This window comes from Onychomys torridus, chromosome 20, assembly GCF_903995425.1.
Source record: "Onychomys torridus chromosome 20, mOncTor1.1, whole genome shotgun sequence".
Lineage (NCBI taxonomy): Eukaryota > Metazoa > Chordata > Mammalia > Rodentia > Cricetidae > Onychomys > Onychomys torridus.
Genome location: NC_050462.1, coordinates 45,647,409 through 45,667,361, shown reverse-complemented (window position 1 = coordinate 45,667,361; position 19,953 = coordinate 45,647,409). Strand labels below are relative to the sequence as shown.

Here is a 19,953-nt window from a genome sequence, read left to right as displayed (position 1 = left end):
CCCACCTCTTTGTTGAGATAGTCTTGCTATGTAGTTGAGCTGGCCTTGTGCCCATGATCCTCCTGCCTCAGCCTACTGAGTGCTGGGATATAGGCGTGTCTACCACACCTAAATGGGTCTCATTTCTGTCTTGTGAATTTTTTAAAAATTGAATCAGGTCTCACGATGAACCCCTAAAAGACCCAGAACTTACTATGTAGACCAGGCTAGCCTCAGATGCATGGATATCTATCTATCTGCCTCCGTCTCTGGGCTACTGGGATTAAAGGCATGCACCACAATACCTGGCCTGGGTTTCTTTTTAACCCTTACACATTTCATTTTTGTATGCCTCTGGAGTAATAGAGCTGGCCCTGGGGGGCATCCTTGACTTGTTCCTGATTTAATATTTTTGTACATTTGTGTCTGTGTGTGTTGTGTGTTGTATGCACATGTTTGTGTGTATGTGTAGGCACAGGCAGAGAGGCTGGAGGTTGCTGTCTTTCTCTATCACTGCCCGCCTTAATCTTTTGAGCAGGGTCTCACACCGAACCCAGAGCTCACTGATTTGACTGGCCAGTGCTCCAGGGATCTATCTACCTGTCTCTCCATCCCCAGGGCTGGGATTACAGGTGCATGCTGCTGTGCCAGAGCCTCGTGTGGAAGATGGGGGTCTGCACTCGGGCACCGATGCTTGTAGAGCCATCTCCCAGCTCTCCCCTGACTTTGTTAGATTTACTTGTCTTTTTTTATATATATGAATGCTGTGTGTGTGTGTGTGTATGTGTACACCACATGCATGCCCGGGAGGAAGAGGACACTGGCTCCCCTGGAGGTGAAGTTATGGCTATGAGCTGCCACGTGGCTGCCGGAGCAAAATCCAGGTTCCCTGCAAGAACAGGTGCCTGTAACTGCTGAGCACCTCTCTAACCCCGTCCCCACTATAGGGGACCTTTCATTCTAGCATGTTTTCCTGCAGGTGTTTTTTGCTGTTTGGGTTTGGTTTTTAAGCTGCCCTTTATCGGGAGAGTGAAGTTTAATGGTGTTCCAGTTGGCTGGTCATTTTCGTGATGGGTGGTATGGAATTCCCATCTTTGATTCTTTTATATAGTGAGTTGAGTTGTATCCTAAAGCTCTTTGTCTATTCGCTACATTTCTGTAGTAATGTATGGTCACAATCATGTTTAAATAAAGGGCCGGACGGTGGTGGTGGTGCACACCTTTAATCCCAGCACTCGGGAGGCAGAGACAGGAGGATCTCTGTGAGTTCGAGGCCAGCCTGGTCTACAGAGCGAGATGCAGGACAGCCTGGGCTACACAGAGAAACCCTGTCTGGGTCGGGGTATGAAAGGGAAGAATGGTCCCCAAAGTCTCGTGTACTTGAAGCTTAGTCACCGGGAGGTAGAACTACTTGGGAGGGTTAGAAGGTCTAGGAGGTGTGGCCTTGTTGGAGGGAGTGGGGATGGATTTGGGGGTTTCAAAAGCCCACACCAGGCCCAAGCTCTCACTGCCTGTGCATCAGGATGTAAAGCTCCTAACCACTGCTCCAGCACACCACCATGCTCCCCACCATGATGGACTGAGCCTCTGAACTGTAAACAAGCCTCCAGTAAATGCTTTCTGTAATAAGAGTTTTGTTGATCATGGCATCTCTGCACAGCAACAGAACACTGACTAAGACACAGCATATCTTTGTTGGTGGTGGGTTTTGTTTGGTTTGGTTTTGTTTTTTGAGACAGGGTTTCTCCGTGTAGCTTTGCGCCTTTCCTGGATCTCACTCTGTAGCCCAGGCTGGCCTCGAACTCACAGAGATCCGCCTGGCTCTGCCTCCCGAGTGTTGGGATTAAAAGTGTGCACCAGTTGTTTTGTTGTTGTTGTTGTTGTTTTTTAAGATTTATTTATTTACATGGTGTTCTGTCTGCATGTATACCTGCAGGCCAGAAGAGGGCATCAGATCCCATTACAGATGGTTGTGAGCCATTATGTGGTTGCTGGGAATTGAACTCAGGACCTCTGGAAGAGCAGCCGGTGCTCTTAACCTCTGAGCCATCTCTCCAGCCCATATCTTTGTTTTTCTATGGCTGAGAAGTAATTCAATCGTGTGTGTACAAACCACATTTTCTTTATCCATTCCTCTGGGTCTTTTTTTTTTTTTTTTTTCACTTAGACTTAGCTGTAGTGCATAGAGCTGAAGCAAGCATTGATCTGCAAGGATCTCAGTGTGTGTTGGCTTAGAGTCCTGGTGAATGCCCAGGAGTGGTGTGGTTAGGGCATAGATAATATATTTTTTACTTACACATTTTGTTTGTTGAGATAGGGCCTCAGTGTGTACCCTTGATGACCCAGAACACACTCTGTAGACCAAGCTGGCCTCAAACTCACACAGATCCGCCTGTCTCTGCCTCCGGCGTGCTGGGGCTCAAGGCGTGTGCCACCACGCCCGGCTGCTTTTAGAGTTTGAGGAGCCTCTGTTCTGATGTCTGGTGGCTGGATGTCTCCATTCCTTGCGGCATCTGCAGACACTTGTTTATGGCCACCGTTCAGGGTAGGGTCGGATGGAGTCTTGTGGGGTTTGATTTGCAGCTCCCCAAGGCTGCCAGGGTGGATGTTCACTCACTGTTTCCTTGGCTGTGCAGACTTCTAAGATGCAGGTGGGCCTCTGGGACTTATTTACTTGTCTATTATTCGTACGGGTGTCCTGCTTGCACGTGTAGCTCTGTGCATGCTCATGCCTGGTGTCTGAGTGAGGAAATTAGACGTAGACATGTGATTCACACAGTGAAAACCCTGTCTCAAAATAAGAGAACAGAAGCAAGCGCAGGACATGGCCGCTGCCTGTATCGCCTGCTGCACGGTGGGACCACAGGCCTCGGCTCTCCTGACGGTAGAGCCATGGCAGTTACTCAGCTTCTCTCCCTGCCTCTGACCTACTCTCCCCTGCCCCTGAAAAACCACTTTTAACACGCTCACCTCTGTAAGGCCAGTTTACAGTGTTTTCAGTTGTTTGTTGTTGTTTTTTCAGTTTTAAACATGTGAGTGAGATCATGAGGTACCTGTCTTTCTGTGTCTGGTTTCTTTTACTTAGGAGAATAACTCCAGTCCATCCACAATGTTACAAGCAACAAGATTTTATCCTTTTATGGCAGGATAGCATTCTGTTGTACAATTAAGCTACATTGTGTGTATGGTAGATACATATGTACATATTCTTGTATGTGTGTGCACATGCGCTTTTGTGTGTGTGAGTGTATTTGTAGGGTGTCTTTTTTTTTTTTGGATTTTTGAGACAGAGTTTCTTTGTGCAGCTGTCCTAGACTCACTCTGTAGCCCAGGCTGGCCTCAAACTCACAGAGATCCGCCTGCCTCTGCCTCCCGAGTGCTGGGATTAAAGGTGTGTTTGTCACCACCATCTGGCTTCCATATTGAGTGTCTTATTCTATCACTCTGTACCATTTTTTAAAAAACGTTTATTTTTATTTTTATGTATATGTTTTGGCTTACACTATGTCTTTGTACCATGTGTGCCTAGTACCCAAGGAGGTCAGAAGAGGGCATCAGATCCCCTGGGACTGGAGTTACAGATGCTTGTAACCACCATGTGGGTGCTGGGAGCCGAACCCAGGTCCTCCGCCACAGTGTGCATGTGAGAGTCGGGACAACTTTCAGGAGTCAGTTCTCTCCTTCCTCTGTTGGGGTCCTGGGGCCCGGGCTTAGATGGTCAGGCTTGGTAACAGGCGCCTTTATCTGTTGAGCTTTCTCGTCAGCCCTCCGCACCTTATTTTTTGAGACAGGTCTCCCACTGACTCTGTAGCTCATCAGTTCAGCTGTCCTGGCTGGCCATCAAACAGCCAGGGTGTGGGCACCTTTCCAAATGAGCCATCTCCCCAGCCCCTTACGCCAGACATTTTGTCCATCTATCATTTGATAGACACTTAGACTAGCCCCATATCGTGACTGTTAAAACTGTGTTGTAGTATGTCTCTTCAGCATGCTTTTTCTCTATATATATATTTATTTGAGACAGGTTTCATGTAGCATAGGGTGGCCTCAGACTTACTATATAGCTGAGGATGGCCTTGAACTCCGAATTCTCCTGCATTTACCTCCCAAGTGTGTGAACCATCATGCCCTGTTTATGTGGGCCTGGGCATTCAAAGTACAGCTCTGTGGTGCTAGGCACACAGTCTACCACCTGTGGTACGTCTGCAACCCGTCGGCAGCACATCTTCCCTTCAGGATCATACGACAGTCTTATTTCTTAATTTGTTCAGGAATCTCCACACTAGTAATGGCTGCAGTAATTTACGATCCCATCAGCAGTAAGGATGCCTGTTCTCCACAGCTGGCCAGCTGTTGGCATCTTTTCTTTTGTTAAAACGGTTCCATCTGGAGTGAGGTGACATCTCGTGGTGGTTTCAGTTTGCATGTCCCTGATAACTAGAGACGATGAACATTTTAAAAAACATTTGTTGGTGGTTTGTTTATCTGCTTTTGTGAAATAGTCAATTGGTCTGTTGCCCTTTTCCTTCTTTTTTAGATCAGGGATGCTGCTGGATTTGTTGCTCATTTTTAACCAAGTCATCTGGTTCTGGATGTTGTGTTGTGTGAGTTCCTTGTATATCAGGATAATAACCTCTTGACAGATCCTACTCCGAGGGTCATCTTTTCACTTTTTTTTTTATTTTAAAGACAAGATTTCTCTTGCAGCCCTGGCTGGCCTGGAACTCGATTTGTAGGCCAGGCTGGCCTCAAACTCAGAGATCTGCCTGTCTCTGCCTCCCGAGTACTGGGATCAAAGGCGTGCACCATCACCGCCCAGCTCTATGTTTTATTTATTGTGTGTGTGTACTTATGTGTGTGCCACATGTGGAGATGAGAGGCCAACTCCCGCTCCTGTGGATCCCCCGGGAGTGAACTCAGGGGGTCGGGCCTGGATCACGTGTCCTCTCACCGGGCAGACACTTCCGTCTGATGTCATGATGTATTTTAATTGACTTTGTGTAGCTGTCATGAGTAAATTGGTCTTTAGTTTTCTTTTTTGTATCGTCCTTGTTTTGTTTTGGCATCCATGTATGTTAATTTCATAAACTCTTTTGAGGAACACACCTGATTTAAAAAAAAACAAATTAATTGATTGATCTAGAGTATGCATGCATGTGGGTGTCAGAGGACAGCTTTGGGAGTTGGCTCTTGTCCACCTTCTTGAGGCAGTCTCTCTCTCTCTCTCTCTCTCTCTCCCTCCCTCCCTCTCTCTGTCTCTCTCTCCCTCCCTCCCTCCCTCCCTCTCTCCTGTCCCCCACCTCTCCCTGTTGCTTTGCTGCTGTTCTAGGTTAGCTGGTCCAGTTCTCCTGTAGGGCTTCTTCTCCAGTCTGAGTAACCCCGCCCCCCTTTCTTTGATTCTCTGGAACAGTTTGTTAGATATTCTTAAAGAATGGAATCCTGTAAAGCAGCCCCCTCCCTTCAACAAATGTACAACAAAACCTATAGGGATAATTTTTTACTTCCTTTTTTAAAAAATTTATTTATGTGTGTATATGCACATGTGTGTGCAGATGCCCACGGAGACAGCCTGGAGCTAGAGTTACTGATGTCTGAGCTACCCTGCTGTGAGTGCTAGATCTGAACTCCAGTTCTCTGATAGAGCAGTAAGTGCTCTTCACCGCTGGGCCATCTCTCTGGCCCCAGGAGATATATATGTGTATATATATATATAGTGCTTATTTTATGAGTTTTTTTTTTTAAGTTCCTGTTTAAAGATTTTTTTTTTCTTTTGAGACAGGGTTTCTTTGTATAGCTCTGGCTGTTCTGGAACTAGGCTCTGTAGACCAGGCTGGCCTCGAACTCACAGAGATCCACCTGCCTCTGCCTCCTGAGTGCTGGGATTAAAGGCGTGCGCCACCACCGCCCAGCTTCATTTTTATTTTATGTGTATGGATGTTTTGTGTGTAAGTCTGTGCACCACATGTGTGCAGTGCCCAAAAAGGCTGTAAGAGGGGTCAGATACCCTGGAACTGGAGTTGTGAGGTGCCATGTGGATGCTGGGTTCTAAATGATCCTCTGGAAGAGCAGCCAGTGCTCTTAACCACTGAGCCATCTCTCCAGCACCCTTATTTTGTGAATGTAGGACATTTTCCCTCCAGTGCTGGGACTAAACCCAGAGTTTTCCAGGGGCTAGTAAGTACCTGTCGCAGAACCACACCCTGGTGCAAGCAGGAGACTGAGTTTGCTGCACAGTGAGGCTTTCATCAATTGCAGTTGGGGCTGGGGAGATGGCTCATGGGTTAAGAGCACTTGCTGCTCTTGCAGAGGGCCCAGATGCAGGTCCTAGCACCCACATGGTGACTCATGGCCATTGTTACTCCAATTCCAAGGGGCCTGACACAAAAATAAATCATTAAAAAACAAAACAGGGCTTTGAGGGTTAAAAACAACAACACCTTTTTGTTGGGGGCTGGAGAGATGGCTCAGTGGTCAAGGGCTTTACTGCTTTTGCAGGGGACTGGATTTGATTACTGCTCCCACGCAGCTGCCCACAACCACCTGTAACTCCAGTTCCAGAGAGACTGGCGCCCTCTTCTGGCCTCCACAGGCACTAGGCACTCATGTGGCACACATACACAAACACTGTCAAAACATACATGTAGAATAAAAAATCTTTTTAAACCTTTTTATTTATCAGACAGAGAGCGTGTGTGAGGGTACACACACACACACACACACACACACACACACACACACGTGCCACAGTGCGAGTGTGGAAGTCAGGGGACTTTTGAAAAGCTGTTCATTCCTTCCACCATGAGTTTCAGGGATCAAATTCAAGTCGCCAGACTTGCACAGCAAGAACTTTGACCCTCTGAGCCATCCTGCCAGCCCACAGAGACTTTTAAAATGTGTGTGTAGGCATGTATCTGCGACTCTCTCCACACATTTTTTTTTTTTGTTACACATCTGCACCATCATTTAAACGGTTCCCTATGGATGGATTTGTAGGTTGTCTTCAATCTTTTATTAACCCAGAGTTGCTGCAGTGAACAGTGTTCTTGTACCTATAGAGTATATGCAGATTGTATTCCTGGAAGGAGACTTGTGTGATTTGGATATGTGCTGCCAAATTACCCTACTTAGGAGCACACTCTCCTCAGTGTGTAAGAACGTCAGTGTCTGTCTACACAGCCCTGCTGCCAGCCTGCTGTATTTTTAAACCTTTGGAAGTTGGCTAATCATTGACTATGCATCAGATAAAGAATTCTTTCTTAGAATGGTTTCATTTTGCATTTCTCCTAAGAAAAGATATGTAAGTTTATTTGTCTTCAAGAGTTTCTTGTCAGCCGGGCGGTGGTGGCGCACGCCTTTAATTGGGAGGCAGAGGCAGGCGGATCTCTGTGAGTTTGAGGCCAGCCTGGTCTACAGAGTGAGATCCAGGAAAGGTGCCAAAACTACACAGAGAAACCCTGTCTCAGAAAACAAACAACAACAACAACAACAACAAAAAGTCTCTTGTCTAAGAGTCACTTAGGAGGCAGAGGCAGGAAGATCAGTGGTTTAAATTAAGAGTTCCAGGACAGCCAGGGCTATATCTTAAAACAAGCGAATAAGTGTCTTGTATCCCCTTTACACTTTGTTTGTTTGTTTGTTTGTTTTGGTTTTTTGAGACAGGGTTTCTCTGTGTAGCTTTGCATCTTTCCTGGAACTCGCTTTGGAGACCAGGCTGGCCTTGAACTCACAGAGATCCGCTTGGCTCTGCCTCGAAGTGCTGGGGTTAAAGGCGTGCGCCACCACCACCCGGCTTTGTTTTTGTTTTTCAAGACAGGGTCTCTCTGTGTAGCTCTGGCTGCCCTGGAATTCACTCAGTAGACCAGGCTGGCCTCGAACTCAGAGATTCATAGTCTGCCTCTGTCTCGAGTGCTGGGGTTAAAGGCGTGCGCCACCACCGCCCTGCTCCTTTACACTTTTCTTCTTTGCCTGTGACTGGTCTGTGTGTGTCAGCGACCATCCTGTTAGCTTTAGAACTTTCCCCCACTGTGGTCCTGAGGCCTGAATCTGTGGCTTCGACTTCCGGTCCGCCTGTAACTTCCTGAGCAGAACGTCTCCCTCGCTAACCGCCAGGCTCTTCTTTCCTAACTGTGCTCTTACAGCTATTCACTTTGGCCAGAATACTGTTTGGCTGCATCCCTCCAGTTTCAATGTGAGATACGTACACTTTCAGTATAATTCCTTTTCCTTCTTTTCTTTTTCTTTATTGTTTTAATTTTTTATGGTGAAAAAGTATATTTAGAATTAGCCAGCTGGACTCAGTTTAGATGATCCCAGTTTTGCTGGCAACATCATGATCAGGAGCCAACCGAATACACACGCCTTCTTCTCTCTATCAGGCCTTATGAGGGTGTTGACTTTGGCCACATCGGTGTCACAGAGTCTCTTCCCAGCCTGTTTGATCTGGTGCTTGTTGGCCTTGACATCCACAATGAACACAAGTGTGTCGTTATCTTCTGTCTTCTTCCTGGCTGACTCAGTGGTCAGGGCAATCTGATGATGCCACAGCGGTCAAGCTTGTTTCTCCTGGGCCGCCGGAACGTGGGTGACATGCGGATCTTCTTTTTGTGGCTGTGGACGCCTTTCAGCACCCCCTTCTTCACTTCCAAGGCCTTCGCTTTGGCCTTGGGAAGGTCAGGAGCTTCCTTCCCAACCTTCGGCGCCATCTTGTCGAAAAGCATTTTCAGTTTCTACGTCGTTTAGGAACTCGGTTCTTAGTGTCTGTCTAAACACGAGTGTTTTGCTTTTGATGTCTTTGCCTTGGTTTAAGAGGCTGTTGTAGGCAAGATCGATGTTCTCTGCAATGTGAATGGCTTTTTCTTTTTCTTTTTAAAGATTTATTTATCATGTATACAGTGTCCTGCCTGCCTATATTCCTGCAGGCCAGAAGAGGGCGCCAGATCTTATTACAGATGGTTGTGAGCCACCATGTGGTTGCTGGGTATTGAACTCAGGACCTTTGGAAGAGCAGTCAGTGCTCTTAACCTCCGAGCCATCTCTCCAGCCCTTCTTTTTCTTTTTTAAAAAATTTTTTAAAAATTTTATGTGTGTTGGTATGAAGGTGTCAGATCCCCTGGGACTGGAGTTAGAGACAGTTGTGGGCTGCCATGAAGGTGCTGGGAATTGAACCCAGGTCCTCTGGGAGAGTAGTAGCCAGTGCTCTTAACCGATGAGCTCCCAGTGAATGGCTTTTTCTGTCGAGACTCTTTTGGTATTTGTGTGGGGTTGGCCATGGTCTTTTGCTTCCCTTTGCTTACAATATGGGCTTTTTGTTCCCTGCAGTGAGCCACAGTGACAAGGAACTGGCCACTTCCTGTCAGTCCAGGAGCTGCTTTGGGTGCTGCCCAGCGCTGCTGTTGAACCAGGTGTCTTATTCTTTGGCCTTCTTTTCTCCGTCTTCCTTCCTGTTCAGGAAGCTGCCAATCACGTTTCATGTGCTCAGTCTGCAGGTTCATACTCTTGGCAAGAAGCTTGCCTGGCTTTGTCTACAGCACCAACAGCATGCCGGGTGACACAGTAGATCCAGGTTCGCCGTGGGGACCTGCTGGGGTGTTCCTTGCTGAACACCACTTGTTCCCTTTGTATCTATACCCTTCTTGTAGGTTCACATATATGTGGCCAAAAACCAACTCTATGTGTTCTAAAAGGTCTGGAGGACTCATACTGGGTGCCTGTCCTGCTGTGTTTGCCATTTTGGTGAATTACCAGGCTAGCCCAGCAGGGACCCTCCTTGTGCAAACCGAGACCAGGCTTGCGCACTGAGGCCTCACTAAAGAACCTAAGGCCACACCAGACAGCACAAGCTTGAGTTTTAGGTTAAGTGGACAGGCACACTCACTTCGGTGTGAGACCCGAGACACAGTGGATGCCCTGGGCATCCAGACTTCCTGGACGACCCCATGCAGTGGCTGCTGGTTCTTTGGGGGTTTTAGCATAGGATCTCGTGTAGCTTAGGCTGGTCTTGAACTTGTTATGAAGCTAGACATGGGCTGGAGAGATGGCTCATAGGTTAAGAGCACTGACTGCTCTTCCAGAGGTCCTGAGTTCAATTCCCAGCACCCATGTGGTGGCTCACAACCATCTGTAATGAGATCTGCTCTGCTGCCCTCTTCTGGCCTGCAGTCATACATGCTGTATACATAATAAATAAATAAGTCTTAAAAAAAAAAAAAAAGCTAGACATGACCTTGGACTCCTGATCTCCCTCCTACTCTCGTGCTGGGATTGTAAGTGTGTACCAGCACACGCTTGCTCTTTAGAGGACGTTTGTGTTTGAAGTGTGGTTTCTCTGGTTTCTCACTTGGCATTCTCACCAGTGCTGGGCATAGTGACCACACACACCTGTAAGCTTCACTGTTTGGAAGGCTGAGGCGGGAAGATCACTGAGCCTCGGAGTTCAAGGCCAGACTGGGAACATAATGAGATGTCATGCAGTGTTGGAGACCGAACCCATGCTAGGCAAGTCACTGGCCACATCCCTAGCCTAAGTTACCATCTCAAAACAAAGCTCCACTCACATCGTTCACATTTTCTAATTTCATCCCAAGTTAGCCAAACATTATTCCAAGGGGAAAATTCCCACACAGTATCAGATTTGGTCATTGTGATCCGTCCTTCTTAATGTCTTAAGGCTATTTTAGTTTGAACTTACATGATTTATAGGTTTCCAATACTGAACCAACCTCTCATTCTTGAGACAGTCAATTTGGTCATGCATTGTCCCCACATTCCAGAATCTCTCTCTCTCTCTCTGATACTGGCCTTGAACCAACCTCAGCCTCCCAAAGGCTGTGATGACGGACATGCATCTCAGTTTGTTAATCTGATTGTGGGTGTGCACTTGCCATGGGGTGTGTGTAGAGGTCAGAGGACAAGTTCAGGTCTTGGTCCTCATCTTTCATCTTGTTTGAAATAGGGTATTGTAACAGGCTCTCTTTTGAGCCACCAACCAGCTCCCAGATCATGACATGGAGACTTACTGCTATTGAATACTCAGTCTAATCATAGCTCTTATTTCTTGCTAGCTCTTATAACTTCAATTATCCTGTTTCTCTTCATCACGTTTTGCCTGGGGATTTTTTAACCTTTCCTACCTGGCTTCTGGCCCCTGGATGTTCCTTTCTGTCTCTCTTGGTCTCCTCCTAGTTATTCCCTCTGCCCGCCAACCCCGCCTATCCCCTGCCTAGCTATTGGCCATTCAGGTTTTGTTTTTTTAAGACTTATTTATTTATTATGTATCAGCATGTATCCCTGCAGGCCAGAAGAGGGCGCCAGATCTCATTACAGATGGTTGTGAGCCACCATGTGGTTGCTGGGAATTGAACTCAGGACCTCTGGAAGAGCAGTCAGTGCTCTTAACCTCTGAGCCATCTCTCCAGCCCCTCCCCCCCCCCCCCCCCCCCGCCCCATTCAGGTTTTTATTAGCCCTATCAGATGCCTTAGACAGGCAAGGTGAAACAAATATATCACATCTTTAAGTCTTTAACAAAGGAGGCATAAACAAATGTATCACATCCCTATGTACTTAACAAAGGCAGCATAAACAAATGTATCACATCTTTACATCATTAACAAAGGCAATATAAACAAATGTAACAAATCTTTGCCTACTTCAGATTCTGTTTCACAACAGGCTACCTTTGACTGGTGCGTTGCATGTGGAGCCAGCTGGCTCACAGGCTTCCAGGACTCTCCACCTCCCATCTTGCTGTAGGAGCTTTGTATGGGTTTGGGGATTTCCAGTTGAGGTGCTCACCCTTGTATGGCAAATGTTTTCCCCACTGAGCTGTCTCCTAAGACTTTGGTAGGTTTGCTTACAAGCAATTCTGACCTAGAGTGGTCCTTTCTGGTGACCTTGCAAGTTTCCAGGTGTCCTTCTACCATTCCGTTGATAAAATTATGCTAACTCCAGAAAAGTTAAAAACAAAACGAGAAGGCCAGGGATGTGAGATGGTTCAGTGTCCAGTGCCTGCCTATGGAGGAGGGCTCTGACCTGCCTCAACCGAATGTACCAGGCTCTGCTGACTTCCCATGGGAGACCTTGTCTTGGAGGAGGTGGGAATGGGAGATGAGTTGGGGGAGGGGAAGCTGGGGGGTGGGAGGAGGGAGGAGAGGGGGATCTATGGTTGGTACGTAAAATGAATAGAAAATTTAATTAAAAAAAAAAGTTCTTGCTGCCAACCTGACAGGCTGGGTTCAGTCCCCAAGGCATGATAAAGGAGAAAATCAACTCCCACAGTCTGCCTTCTGACCTCCACATACCCACCCACATGCATACATTATGCACACACACACAGTAAAAAAAATTAAAATTTTTTAATTACATTTTTTTTAACAAACTCAAATAGTCTCACTTTTTCTATACTCTAAAGACCATGTATGATTCGAAATTTTTAGTCTTTGAATGTTTTCTAGAATTAATCTGTAAAGTCTTGACCTAGGATTTTGTTATTTTGTGGGTTTTTTTTGAAATTGGGTTTCACTATTTAGTGCTGGCTGCCTGGGACTTGCAGTGTAGACCAGGCTGGCCTCAAACTCACAGAGATCTGCCTCCTGATGAGACTAATGGTGTTTGTGATGTGTTCTTTGAGGTTTTCTTTGTTGGTAGACTTAACCACCCTGAGCTGGGAATTGAACCCAGGTTCTGAGTATGCATGCTTGCAGACCAAGCAAATGCTTTACTTCTGAGTAATGCCTCCAGCCCTTGATTCACTTTCTTTTGTTTTTTACATAGGGTCTAGATATGCAGCCCAGGCTGGCCTTGAGCTCACTATAGTCCTCCTGCCTCATCCTTCTGAGTCCTGGGATTATATGTGTATGCCTCCACACTTAGCTCCTGATTCGTTTTCTTTACTAGTTCTAGGAATATTTAAATTTTCTACTTCAACTTGGGCTAGTTTTTTTTGTTTGGTTGGTTTGGTTTGGTTTGGTTTGGTTTTTCGAGACAGAATTTCTCTGTGTAGCTTTGGCGCCTTTCCTGGTAGCCCAGGCTGGCCTCGAACTCAGAGATCCGGCTGCCTCTGCCTCCTGAGTGCTGGGATTAAAGGTGTGCGCCGCCGCCACCACCCGGCTGCTAGTTTTACTGATATGTTTTTGATATTTTTCCATTTCATGAGATTTTTTGGATTTGTTAATGTACACTTGTTAACTATATACTCCCATTTTGTTTTAGTTTGGTGTTTGAGACAAGATCTCATGTTGCTCCTGCCTTCCTTAAACTCACTGTGTAAGAGGAGATGGCCTTAACTCCTGATCCTCTGACCTCCACCCCCAGCTCAGGTGCTGGGGTAACGGGGGTTGTTTGCCACCTTCTTGACTTCTGTGATCCAGCTCATCCCTCCCTCCCTCCTGGGTGCGTCTCTGTAGTTCTCAGCAGAGGCTCTAGCCTGTTGCAGGTTTTCGGGGGATTTGAACTCACATTCTCACACCTGGGCAGCACCGCTCGCCTGCTGAGCCGTCCTCACCCTCCCCTGCTCAGACGGCATTCTGCCCCCCCCCCCCCCCCCCCCCCGTGGGAATCCCTTTCCATCTTCCTCCTCCTTTTCAGTTGTGAAGATTCCCGCCTTTCCCCTTTCTCTGCCCACACGGTTCAGTAAGGGAATCCCTAGTCCCTTGTTTTGATGTGTTTTGTTCAGGATACTTGTTGGTTGGTTGGCTTGTTTTTTGAGACAGGCTGGCTTGGAATTCTGGACCCTCTGGTCCCTGTCCTGATGGATTCGCAGGTGTGTGAGCCCACGCCTGACTCTTCCTTACAGCTCTTTCCACGGCAATGTAACCAGTGTTCCATGTGTTGGCAGTTATGTAGTAAATACCCCAGTGCACATGTGTCCATTGTCTCTCACCTCCATCACCGTGCTAAACGAAACTGTTTGCCCCCAACCTTTGTTAGGACAAAAAATTATTTCATGTGTACGTTTCCTATAACTACTTAAGTATGATCTGACTTATTTAATTTTTTGATTATTTATTATTTTTGAAACAGGGTCTCACTGTGTAGCTCTGGCTGGCCTGGAACTTACTACATAGACCAGGCTGGCCCTGAACTCACAGAGATCCTCCTGCCTCTGCCTCTTTGAGTGCTGGGATTGAAGGCACACGTCACCATGGTCTACTACACCACCATTTTTTAATGTCTTCCTAAGGAGGCTTCTCTTCCCTTCTTCCTTCCCCCTCTTCTCCTGCTGCGTGTGTGCACACACACCAGCCTTCCTTTCTTGTTCTAGGAATTAAACCAGGGCCTTGTGCATGGTAGGCCAAATCCTACCTCTGAGTTATGCCCAGCTCTGCCAGAAGGTTCTTCTTCTAATATCTAGGTTTACGATATATCTGTTTTGGGGGATGTGGAGAGCTTTTCCAGACACTTCTCCTGTAGCCCAAACTATCCTGGATCTCCTGACCCTCCTGCCACTTCCTAAGCTCTGGGATTACAGGTGTGGCTTATCTTTTATCGATTTCTAGTTTCATACATTGCAGTCAGAAAAGCACACTGTTTAATTTTGAGTCCTCTTAGGTCTGTTGAGTCTGGTTCTGTGGTTTAGTATACATCAGTGTCTGGACACACGCAGAGGACACGTGGTCATGCTGCCTACTATTTTAGGTCAGGATTTTCAGATGTGTTCTTCTGATATTTTGTATCCGTATTGATTTGTCTCCAGCTGTAAGTATCCATTTGTTTATTATTTCTAATTAGTCTCTGATCTATGGGCTCTTTAGTCATCTAGTTCACTAATATTTATGAAGCCCTCTGTGCCGTGGACTTTGCTAGTTGCTAGTGATATTTCAGTAAAGAACAGATAATTCATCCAGTCAGTTGTGAGAGACAGGCAATGGCAAGATAAAGAATGTAGGATGTTAAAATTAATTTCATCCCCAAAGGCTTGTGTTGTAGAGTGACATTCTGTTGCATTTTATCTATATGATATTGATACAGGACAGTAGCTTTGAGTCACTATTACTTTATCCTCATCTTTCACCCACGCACCCCAAGCTCGTAACTGTTCTTTATGTTTTAAATGTGTTCTTTGAGAAGTATATTGTTCATCTTTTGTTTTAATTAGTCTGACAGTGTCTTTGTTTTTTTTTTTTGTTGTTGTTGTTGTTTGTTTTTTTTTAAGACAGGGTTTCTTTGCGTATATTCTTGGCTGTTCTGGATCTCCCTCTGTACATCAGGCTGGCCTTGAACTCACAAAGATCCGCCTGGCTCTGCCTCCCGAGTGCTGGGATTACAGGTGTGCGCCACCACCCAGCCCTGACAGTGTCTTTAAGTGTTGGGACTTTCTCTCCCTGCTCAGGACTGAACATTGGCCCCGTGCTTGCCGGCTGGTGTTCTCCCAAGAACTACTACATGCTACCCTGTTTAACCTTCCCAGGTTTAACCATTTTCCAATCCCACCAGAGGTTCATAAGATTTTCAGTTTCTGTATCCTGGTCAGGGCTTGATGTGACCTTCCTCACCAGAGCCCTTGTAGTGAATGTGGAGTGTCATCTCCTTGGGGTTTTGATCGGCACATCCTGGATAGTGTGTTTTCATCTGTTTGTTGATGATTTATCTTCCCTGAAGCAATGTGTTTAACTCTTTTAACATGTTCAAATTGGATTTTTTATCTTTTATTACTAGAGTGTAAATGTTCCTTCTTCCCTTCTCTTTTTCCTTTTTGTGACTGTAGCCCAGGCTGGCCCTGAACCTTCAATTCTCCTGCTTCAGCCTCCCCAGTGCTGTGAATACAGCAGCCAGCTCACATAGCTCCTGTCTCTGAACTCACTTGGTTGGTTGGTTTTTCAAACTGTAGCCCAGGCTGGCCTTGAGTTCACAGCAATTGTCCTGCATTAGTTTCCTGAGTGATGGGATTATAGGTTTGCTCTACCATGTTTAAACACACTTAATAAAAAAAAAAAAAAAAAAAAAAAAGAGGAACACTTCATGAATATGCATATCATCCTTGCTCAGGGGCCATGCTAACTCTGTATCGTTTCAATCCTTAGTGTGTGTGCTGCTGAGTACCACTGTTTTTTTCATTTACTATTATGTGAGTGAGAGTCCATGCCACAGCACATACATGGGTGTCAGAGGACAGTTTGCAGGAACTGGTTCTCTCCCTCTCCTGTGTGGGACACTGGGGATCAAACTCAAATTGCTGGGCTTGATTGCAAACACCTTGACCCACCCGCCACCTCACCAGCCCCCACACGCCATGTTTATACAAAGCAAGGAAGAGATACATTGATTGCCTGTCTACAGTTAAGTTGCCTAATTGCTCTTCCGTTTTTCGCCTCTTACCAGCTGGTCACCTGAGCAGATGTCTTAATTGCATCATTTGATAAGTCTTGGGCCACAAAGCTGGGGTGCTAATGCCTTTCACTGTTGTTTTGGTTTTTTGTTTTTTTGAGTCAGGGTTTCTCTGTGTAGCCCCGGATGTCCTGAACTTGCTCTGTATACCAGGCTGGCCTGGAACTCAGATCCACCTGCCTCTGCCTCCTGAGTGCTGGGATTATAGGCATGCGCCACCACTGCCTGGCAATGCTAATGCCTCTCTTCCTGGGTCTTTGTGACAACCAAATAATCAAATCTATGTAGCACGTCACATGCCCAGTGTGTGCCCTGTGTCTGGCATAAGAACTGCTTAGCAGAAGGTAGCTGCTCCCGGAACCAAAGGTCGCCTGGTGGTTTTTACGACTGACTCTCCTTCCCGCCCTGCCGCAGTTCCTCTGTGATGAGGATGCAGGTTTATCTGGGGACTACATTGATCGCGTAGACGAGCCCTTGTCCTGCTCCTACGTCCTAACCATCCGGACGTCTCGGCTCTGCCCTCACCCTCTCCTCCGGCCCCCAGCCAGCGCCGCTCCACAGGCCATCCTTTGTCACCCAGCCCTGCAGCCCGATGAGTACATGGCCTACCTCCAGAAGCAAGCTGGTAAGCATGTGCAGGCATGAGGAAAGGACTGAGAGACGGGCATGGGGCAGGTGGGCATGGGGCAGGCGGGCATGGAGCAGGCGGGCATGGGGCAGGTGGGCATGGGGCAGGCGGGCATGGAGCAGGCGGGCATGGCAGCGCTGGAATAGATCCCTATTCTGTTGGCACACTTTTCCTGGTAGAGTCCAAGCAGCGTGAAGAGAAAATCACAGACGAAGTTCAAGACACAAGTCACCAAGTGTGGAGTGAGACCAAGTCTGCTGGGGTACCCCCAAAGAAAGAAGGTAGGGTGTGCTTTTGACCGTCCCATGAACTTGCCACCCCCACCTTCTTCCCCCATCTTACTGTCCCATGCTGACAGTGTGGGTAGGCTCCAGCCCATTGGCAACCAAAGAGGGAGCGTTCCTCGAGTTCCTCTCCTCCTTCCTCCCTTCTCTCCTCTTTTACCACATCCCCTCTGTGGTCTGTGCCCCAGATGCCAGCCCAACCAAGGAAGATAAGGAGTCAGAGTTCTGGAAGACGCTACACCAGCCAGAAGAGCAGGCTGCCGGAGGGGAGGAGGCACGGGCAGGGGTGAGAACGGCCTCTCAGCCAGCTCTGAGGAGCCTGGACTCCGGCTTTGGATGGGTAGGGTCCCTCAAGCCAAGGTCTACGAAGCGACCTCTGTGTCTAGGGACGAAGGGACATTGCTTGAGGAGTATGGAGGATGTAAACAAGTCTTCCTGCCTGAGCCTGCCCTTTCTTCTCACCAGGAGCAGGACCCGGACCCCGAGGCTGCAGCAGATTCAGCTCCCAACCCTCCTAATGGTCAGTCAACTGTCTCCTTTAGTCCTCAGGTGGGGTAAAGACGCTAAACACTCCCACTCGGAGGTCAGCCTCCCTCCCTCCTCCCTCCCTCCCTCCTCCATCCCTCCCTCCCTCCTCCATCCCTCCCTCCTCCATCCCTCCCTCCCTCCTCCATCCCTCCCTCCTCCATCCCTCCCTCCCTCCTCCATCCCTCCCTCCTCCATCCCTCCCTCCCTCCTCCATCCCTCCCTCCTCCCTCCCTCCCTCCCTCCTCCATCCCTCCCTCCTCCATCCCTCCCTCCCTCCCTCCCTCCCTCCGTTTCTCAAGAATCTGAAACCAGATTCTTGCACATCGATGCTCTACCACTTAGCCATCCCCCTGCCCTCGTGAGCTCACTTTTACTGTGTTAGCCTTTTCCTGAGTAGCAGCAGGACCGTGTAAGGAGGTCAAAGGGCACTGGGGCTCCACCGCGCACTCCCAGGCGATATCATGTAATGTCAGTTTGCCCACCTGTAAAATGTGGGTGAAGCCACGCCTTAGAGAGTTGGGAAGGTAAATGGGAATGGATCTGTGCTTCACAGTAGAATGCCTAGAACTGAGAAGATGCCAAGTGTCTATAGAAAGCAGGATCCGCCAGGAGGCCGAGCCAGGCAGATCTCTGAGTTCGAGGCCAGCCTGGTCTACAGAGTGAGTTCCAGGACAGGCACCAAAACCACACAGAGAAACCCTGTCTCAAAAAAAAAAACGAAAAGAAAGCAGAATCCACTAAAAAGGAGCCCTTAACCCTAAATCTCCTCTACAGTCCTAAAAACTAGAGTTTTGTCCCTCCAAAAAGATTCAGGTGTTTGTGAAGGAGGGAACTTAGTGCTTTGGCATCCGTGTGGCTACCCTGAGCCACCTGAGGGCTTGTTCGCCTTCTCTCAGCTGCCAGCCAGCCCCCTGAGGCGGAGACCATGGTCCCCGCCTGGAGTGCCTCTCCTCGGGCATCAAGAGCAGACTTAAATGCAAAAGGCCCACACCCCCTCTCTCCCCCGTCTCAGATTTCCAGAACAATGTGCAGGTCAAAGTCATTCGGAGCCCTGCAGACTTGATTCGATTGATCGAGGAACTGAAAGGTGGAGCGAAGAAGGTAAGGACCCACTCAAGGCGAGTGGGACCTGTCTCCCGCCTGGGTGCATTGGAAGAGATAGCTTTCCCCGGGTCAGGCTGGGCCCAGGAGAGCTGGCTCCCATCCCGCCCTTCCTGTGGCCGCCACTACCATGTTCTGCCACCGTTTAGTTGTCACACACACACACACACACACACACACACACACACACACACACGTGTTACCACTGAAGCCTCCAAACTATCCATCTCCTCCCCACCCCTGGCCCAGGGGAAGCCAAGCGCAGGCCAGGAGCAGCCTGGAGACGATACCACGGAGACCCCTCAGAGGGAAGCAGAGCTGAAGGAAAAGGCTGATGAGCCTCAGGCTGCTGGGGAAGACGAGGAGGAGGAGGATGAGGAGGAGGAGGAGGAGGAAGAGGAGGACGAGCGGCAGTTATTAGGAGAGTTCGAGAAGGAGCTGGAAGGGATGCTGCTCCCCTCGGACCGTGAGCAGCTCCGCTCGGAGGTCAAGGCCGGCATGGAGCGGGAGCTGGAGAACATCATCCAGGAGGTGAGCAGCTCCCGCTCCGGTGTCTGCGGTGCAGGGCAGGACCTCCCAAGGTGAAAAGGGGGGATGACGGAAGGGGCTCTCCTGCAGAGCACGCCCCCGATCTCTGTCCCCAGACCATTAATTGGCACCTTCTTTGGGCCTTCCAGACAGAGAAGGAACTGGACCCAGACGGGTCGAGGAAGGAGTCAGACCGGGAGCAGGTGATACTGGCTCTGACATCTACCCTCGACAAACTCATCAAGAGGTTGCAGGAAAACCACAGCCCAGATCTGGTGCAGAAACACAAGAAAAAGAGAGTTGTCCCTCAGAAGCCTCCTCCGTCACCTCCCCCTACAGGTGAGAGAGGGCACAGCCTTCAGCGCTCCCACCTATGGGAGCTCTGTTCTCCCTCCACGGTCCTCTCTGCACGGACACCTCTGAGGTGTCCTCCAGAAGACGCTGCCTTGGTCTCTGCTTTGCTCTGGTGCCCACTGTCTAGCGTCCTGCCTGGCACATAGGCAGTAACTAAGTGACTGTGAGCCTAGAAGCTTCTGAAAAGCCTCATTCATGAGGAAGGGGCTCTTCACCCACCTCCCTGTCGG

General features: G+C 48.3%; 1 protein-coding gene, 1 non-coding gene and 1 pseudogene across 5 annotated transcripts in view; 1 reads left to right on the top strand and 2 right to left on the bottom strand.

Annotated features, from left to right (window-relative positions):
• The window catches only part of Os9 (OS9 endoplasmic reticulum lectin), a 32,448-nt gene that overhangs the window by 10,531 nt on the left and 1,964 nt on the right, over positions 1 to 19,953 (top strand). For 2 of the 4 annotated variants that reach the window (XM_036169762.1, XM_036169760.1), the window contains exons 6-12: positions 16,715 to 16,925; positions 17,108 to 17,209; positions 17,401 to 17,498; positions 17,678 to 17,732; positions 18,753 to 18,841; positions 19,091 to 19,372; positions 19,519 to 19,708. In XM_036169762.1, the coding sequence (XP_036025655.1) occupies positions 16,715 to 16,925; positions 17,108 to 17,209; positions 17,401 to 17,498; positions 17,678 to 17,732; positions 18,753 to 18,841; positions 19,091 to 19,372; positions 19,519 to 19,708 (1,027 nt within the window). Of the gene's footprint in view, positions 1 to 16,714; positions 16,926 to 17,107; positions 17,210 to 17,400; positions 17,553 to 17,677; positions 17,733 to 18,752; positions 18,842 to 19,090; positions 19,373 to 19,518; positions 19,709 to 19,953 lie in introns of all 4 variants that reach the window. The other 2 variants (XM_036169761.1, XM_036169758.1) reach the window with 1 other exon arrangement.
• LOC118570968 lies at positions 8,231 to 8,681 on the bottom strand (annotated as a pseudogene).
• On the bottom strand, positions 15,917 to 16,018 carry LOC118571290. The gene has a single exon (XR_004943328.1). It is a non-coding gene; the product is annotated as a U6 spliceosomal RNA (small nuclear RNA).